The sequence below is a fragment of the Nomascus leucogenys genome, chromosome 20 (assembly GCF_006542625.1).
Source record: "Nomascus leucogenys isolate Asia chromosome 20, Asia_NLE_v1, whole genome shotgun sequence".
Lineage (NCBI taxonomy): Eukaryota > Metazoa > Chordata > Mammalia > Primates > Hylobatidae > Nomascus > Nomascus leucogenys.
The window spans coordinates 76028035-76034594 of NC_044400.1; the positions used below are offsets into that span (position 1 = coordinate 76028035).

The 6560-nt window shown below is 43.7% G+C and overlaps 1 protein-coding gene across 1 annotated transcript; it reads right to left on the reverse strand.

Annotated features, from left to right (window-relative positions):
• Window positions 1-1393: 1393 nt before the first annotated feature.
• On the reverse strand, window positions 1394-6219 carry CYTL1 (cytokine like 1). Its single transcript, XM_003258478.3, has 4 exons — window positions 6046-6219; window positions 3915-3959; window positions 3616-3744; window positions 1394-2050 (listed from the first exon to the last, which is right to left on the reverse strand). Exons 1-4 carry the CDS (start codon window positions 6196-6198, stop codon window positions 1967-1969), a joined length of 411 nt encoding a protein of 136 aa, XP_003258526.1. The 5' UTR covers window positions 6199-6219; the 3' UTR covers window positions 1394-1966.
• Between the last annotated feature and the right edge of the window lie 341 nt (window positions 6220-6560).

The following is a 6560-nucleotide window of genomic DNA, read 5'->3' on the forward strand; positions in this document are numbered from 1 at the left end:
GAGGGCTCTGTTCTGTTCCATTGATCTATGTCTCTGTTGTGGTACCAGTACCATGCTGTTTTGGTTACTGTAGCCTTGTAGTATAGTTTGAAGTCAGGTAGCGTGATGCCTCCAGCTTTGTTCTTTCGGCTTAGGATTGACTTGGTGATGCGGGCTCTTTTTTGGTTCCATATGAACTTTAAAGTAGTTTTTTCCAATTCTGTGAAGAAAGTCATTGGTAGCTTGATGGGGATGGCATTGAATCTATAAATGGGATGTATCTCGAAATAATAAGAGCTATCTATGACAAACCCACAGCCAATATCATACTGAATGGGCAAAAACTGGAAGCATTCTCTTTGAAAACTGGCACAAGACAGGGATGCCCTCTCTCACCACTCCTATTCAACATAGTGCTGGAAGTTCTGGCCAGGGCAATCAGGCAAGAAAAGGAAATAAAGGGTATTCAATTAGGAAAAGTGGAAGTCAAATTGTCCCTGTTTGCAGATGACATGATTGTATATCTAGAAAACCCCATTGTCTCAGCCCAAAATCTCCTTAAGCTGATTAGCAACTTCAGCAAAGTCTCAGGATACAAAATCAATGTACAAAAATCACAAGCATTCCTGTACACCAATCACAGACAAACAGAGAGCCAAATCATGAGTGAACTCCCATTCACAATTGCTTCAAAGAGAATAAAATACCTAGAAATCCAACTTACAAGGTATGTGAAGGACCTCTTAAAGGAGAACTACAAACCACTGCTCAATGAAATAAAAGAGGATACAAACAAATGGAAGAACATTCCATGCTCATGGGTTGGAAGAATCAATATCATGAAAATGGCCATACTGCCCAAGGTAATTTATAGATTCAATGTTAACAATCCCATTTCTTAATTGAGATTTTATTGTTGGGTTCATAAATTAATTTAACAAGCATGTTTCACCTGCACAGAGCCGGGGTGGCCACGCTGGGAAAGGCATGGGCTTTGGAGTTACACAGGCTTGGGTTCAATCCAGGCTTCCCTACTTGGCAGCCAGCGGCCTCAGGCAAGTTACTTGACCTACATGAGCCTCAGCCTCCTTCCGTGCCCATCTCCGGGTTTGCTGTGTGGAGTCAATAGGTGATATTTGTGATAAGTGCAGCAAAACACTGCCTGTGGGTATGATGCAATCTGCTCCCAATGTATATCCCCAAAGGAAACATCTGTCCTCAACAGAAATCAGAGCATCCCCAACACTTAAAGAGCAGACATTCATGCAGGTGGATGAAGCAGAACCAGAGACACTTGAGCTTGTCTGAAAGAAGGAGAAAGTTGCATCATGCTTAGAGCAGGAGTTTTCAAGAGAAGTGTGAAAAAAAAACACAACCCTGACATCCACCTTGGACAGCTACAACAGGACACGTGTTTCTCATTGTGAAGAGATTATTTATTTGATTTTCATCACCTTTCAGTGAAATAGTGGGTCCTGTCAGCACTACGTAAAATACTTGCAAATATATCTTAAGAGCATTAATTTCTTTTTAAATGAAAGAAAGTGAAGAATGTTTGTGTTAGAAAAAGGCATAATAGAAGCTTGGTTAAATGTAGGCAGGTTTCTATCAAGAAAGAATAAAAGTACCATTACTCCATTAAACCAGTAATAAAAACATACTATTGTGCATGTTCTCAAGATAGTTGCTCATAAAAGAAAGCTTGTTAGTCCTTTTCTTCTTTTTAGTGGCCAAATCAACATGCTGTGTATCTAACCATCCTGGCAAGACATGAGTCAAGGGAATGAGAAGCATGGTTGCTAACTCTATGCTCAAAGGAGGTTCCTGGGTAGGAATACCAGCCCTGTTTTCCAGAAGGTAGAGAGATACATAACAGTTTCAGATACAACTAACACAAGATCTGTGAGGGTCATGGCTCTGGCCCATTAAGTCTGGGTAGCTGACATAACTTCAGTTCTCTTGGGTTCTTTCTCTGGTCTGAATTGCCTTAGCGCTGATGATCTGGCAGGACCGTAGTCACTGGGATTGGGTATTCCAAGGCATTGCAGTCATCCAACAGGAATACCAAATCCTGAAAAAGATGTGCAATGAGCAGGAAAGTTACTGAAAGTGCAACTGTAGGGCTTTTGGTTATCCTCAAAGGCCATTCAGTTGTTCCCCTTTGTGTGAAAACTTCCCATCCCTTACTCTCCCAAAAAGGGCTAGTCACTTCTTGCTTCACATTCCAATAGAATTTCATGTTTTTTTTTTTTAAATTATTATCACCTATGGAATTCACACATACATTGGTTGACTAGATGGATAGATGAATGGGTGAGGGAGGGAATAAATGAATGAACCTTAGTTGCTGAGCAGCACCCTGGGTCAGGCATTGGAATGACCTCACTTCAGTCAATACCACCGCTCATCACACCGTTATCATAATTGTATCAGCTTCCTATCTTCCCCCACAAACCAAAGGGAGCAGGGAGGAGGAGGAAACTGGGTGTGGGGGGAAATTCATAACACATCTTTCATACAGGATCAAGAAATTATAACTTAATAACTAATTACTACAGTTACCAGAGGAGCTAACTCTGGGCTAGGCATGGTGCTAGGACTTCCATATTTAGTCACCCTATAGGCTTCTTAGGCTCAAAGGAGTTACTGCAGTGCCCACACAAGGTAAAGGTGTAATTATTATTATCCACCTCATGAGATGGGTACTACTATGTCCTCAGTTCAGGACTGAAGAAACTGTGCCTCAGAGAAGTGAAGGGACACTGCTGTGATTTGAATGTGGTCCCAAAAGTTTATGTGTTGGAAACTTAATCCCTCTGCCTTTGTACATGATTTATTGTAGGCTTTGACTTAATGAATGGATTAATGAGGGCTCTGCTCTTATGAATGGATTAATGTCACTACCTTGGGAGAGGGTTGCTTATTGCAGGGGTGACTTTGTTAAAAAAGTGAACTCTCTCTGGCTCTTACCCTCTTGCTGTGTGATGACCTCTGCCGTGGTATGATGCAGCAAGAAGGCCCTCACCAGATGCCAGTACTATGCTCTTAGACTCCCCCCAAGTCTCCTCCATAAGCTAAACAAACTTCTTTTTTTTAAAAATAACTTACCCAGTCTGTGGTGTTATGTTATAGCAGCAGAAACAGACTAAGACAGGCACTCCCACTTGGGAAGCAGGGAGATGCAGACCCAAGCTCAGGGCTCCCTGATGCTGAAGTCTGTGCCCTGCAATCACATGCCTCTAATTTCCACATTTTAACTATTGCTGATTTTCTGTCCTTTTCCCCTCTCCTACCAGAATCCTCTTATCAGAGCACACCTGAACCTCCTCCTGCAGAGTCTCCTCTAACCTGCCTCACTTGGCTTCTGGCAGAGTCTATCCATGTGGCTGAGGTGTGGTCTTGGGGTGTAGCCCCTGCATCAGTGTGCAGCTCATGGAGACAAAGGGCCTTGTCCTGAACCCCATCACTGAACAAGGCAACCATGGTTGAGGAAGGGCTTTGTGAACTGAAAGCATCTGCGAAATATCTCTGCTCCTCTTCCTTGTTGCCATCTCCTCCCAACCCTCCTCTTTGAAAAGCTCAGAAAGTCTTGGCTGATAGCAAGTAGAAAATGGATTTTCAATGGCATCCACTTACTCTCCTGCAGAACGAGTTCATGATGGTGTACAGCTTCCGTGCTTTGTCCTTCAAGGAATCCACTTGGGCCACTTTCCAACACTGGGGCGAGGCCACAAAGTCCTGCAGCTTGTCCAGCACACAGTAATTCTGGGAGTGGGCAATGGGGAGGGGGCTTGTGGGAGAAGTCAGTAGCGAGAGGGACAGGGGCTGAGCTGCATAAGATCTCTCCCTGACTCTGTGCCACACAGCCAGCAGCAAAGGTTCAGACCTGAGTCCCTCAGCCCCAGACCTCCCTCCCCCAGGGAGAGCCCTCTTACGTGTATGTCCAGGTACAGCCTGGGCAGGTATCTCACACACGGCTCCTGTGGAAAGGGATAAGGGGTTCCGGGATGCCCACAGGGGCACACCTGGTCACAAAAGTCTCCCTGGTGACCCTCTCAACAGCCAGACCAGCCCAGATCCCTGGGGCCCTCCCTGATGCTAAGACATGCACAGTACTTTCTTGCGCCATACGTCACACTCCTTCAGAAATGGGCGACTGCGCTTCCAGAATTAGACTTTTAGAATACAACCTTTATATCATTTGCTATGAACTAGGGAGCTGTTTTATATGCATACCCATTCAGGAATATACATACACGTATATACCTAAAAGCAGTCCTATAACTGTGATATAGAAATAGTAATATATAATACAGTAATACAAGTATATATACACAGTATATACATACATCTATAAAACAGTTCTATAACTATTTAGTTATATAACAGTTGTATAAATTAGTTATATAGTAACTTATATAATAATATACTTATATAATAACTTATATAAGTATATTAGCTATATAACAGTTGTATAACTGCATGTAATTATAAACACTATATATACTTACATAAGTAAGATATATGTAATTATACATACTGTTCTATAGGCATTCTATAGCTAATATATAGTTGTATATAGTGTATAATATAGTAATATTGAAGTGCATATATATGCATACTTTTATATTTCTATATTGGGCTTCCGTTTTTGTGCAAAAGCCCTTGTGCTCTGCCCTCTCAGTAATCCCCGTGTGACCGTGGGCAAGTGCCTTCCTTCAGTCCTCAGTTGTGAAATTAGAGAGTTCGAATGCATAATCTTTCCACTTTCTTCCTGCTTTGCAGTTCAGAGCCTTTGAATTTTTTAAAACTTTTAAAATCAGATTCCTTTAAAAGATGATTCCTGTCTATATTCGATAACAAGAAACTTGTGGGTAAATTGTGGTGAAACTGTACAATAAAATGTTAAAACAAAAATTAACTTATTTGATAGTGTCAGTAAAAAGTAAGTTGCAAAACTGCTTGTGCTGTTTGACCCAAATTTTGTTTACACACACACACACACACAACACACACGTATTTGAATACCCATATGTAGACAGAAAGCTGAAATATGATCCTCCACAGCGCTACAGCAGCAGCTACCTCTAGGTGGTAGAATCATAAGCAAGATTTATTTTCTTCTTTGTACATTTTCCAACTGTTCTACAAAGTACACCACTTTTATAATTAGGAAAAAAATACATGTTATTTAACTTTTAAAAAGAAAATACCAAGAAGGTGTTAGCTAGGCTATTGTTGACCCTAACATCTGAGAAACATTATGCTTTGTTTGAAGCATTTGCGAGTGATTAAAAGACACTTTTAAACTTTACAAAAGCTTTTAATGAAGTTTAATGCATTTTGTTTCAACGGAGAAGCAGGCAGAGGCCTGGGTTCTAGTCCCCAAAAGCCCTTCGGGGACTTCCCCTCTCTGAGTCCCCAGGTCTGCCTCTGAAGATGGTGCTCACATCAGCTGGCATCTGTTGAGTACTTGTTCCTGTAGGCTTGCTTCTGTGAGCCGTGCCTGTGTTCACGCCTGCCTTTGATCGTCAAAGCCACTCTAAAGGGAGGGGTGCTACTGTCATCCCATTTTACAGACAAGAAAACTGACAGGCAGAGGCTGAGGAATATGCCCGGGTCCCTCAGCAGATGAGGGGTGGAGGCCAGTTCTGTGAGCCAGCTCTTAGGGCACACTCCTCACCAGGCTAACAAAAGGAATACACAAGCTTCATTCCTCCGTCCTCCTTACCTCTGATAGGGAGCTGTTTTTCTCTCCCTCCTCCCACTCCTTTTTTTCTTTTCTTTTTTTTTTTTTTTACATTTACAACAGATCCTTTGATATTTGCTAGTAAGTTACAAAAATTGTGATGCCTTTACTTTTTCTTGAGTTTTGAAGAAAGCAAACCATTGGTATCATATTTAATAGGAGATGAATAAAACACAAATACTCTTGAGATTTACATTTACTAGAAAAGAAAAATATCCTTTTCTCTCTCTCTCTTTTTTTTTTTTTTTCGTCTAACGGCAAGGGTTTAAGAACTGGGTCTGCCATGCACCCCTGTCCTGGGCGGGCGGGGGACTCACCGAGGGCTCCGAGACCTGCAGGAGCTGGAAGTCGCGGGTGATCTCCTGGCTCAGGCCCCGCATGCGGGAGTAGCAGGTCGGGGGAGCGGGCCGCACGGCGGGGGCTCCCGCCAGGAGCAGCAGCAGCACGGGCAGAGGCCCAGGGGTCCTCATGGTGCCAGGCGCTGGTGCAGCCTCGCCTCGCTGCCCGCCCCTTTATGCAGGCTGGGGGTGGTCCCGGGCGGCTCCACGCCTCCACTTCCTGTGGGGCCAGCGCAGGCTGCCGTCCATCCAGGGTGGCAGAAAGGAAGCCAGCACGCCCACGGGGCAGGACCGGGACAGGAATCCTCTCAGACACGAAAGCCCCAGGTTAAGACGAGGGGCTGCCTGGAGGAGGGGGTGACAGAGGATGGCTTTGCCTCCCCCACACTTTCAGCAAGAAATTTCTTTTTCCACAGGGACTTTTCCTGAAATGGCAGGAACAGCAGATGGAGAGGGGTGGGGGATAAGAGGAGGACAGAGATGGAAGGAGAGGA

What these genes read in the sequence shown, in the direction of transcription:
- CYTL1 (XM_003258478.3), bottom strand. Translation starts at nt 6,198, where the DNA reads ATGAGGACCCCTGGGCCTCTGCCCGTGCTGCTGCTGCTCCTGGCGGGA. An exon ending in TGCAGGTCTCGGAGCCCTCG is followed by an intron (nt 3,960 to 6,045) that starts GTGAGTCCCCCG and finishes CCCTTTCCACAG; the next exon opens with GAGCCGTGTGTGAGATACCT. An exon ending in GGCTGTACCTGGACATACAC is followed by an intron (nt 3,745 to 3,914) that starts GTAAGAGGGCTC and finishes GCCCACTCCCAG; the next exon opens with AATTACTGTGTGCTGGACAA.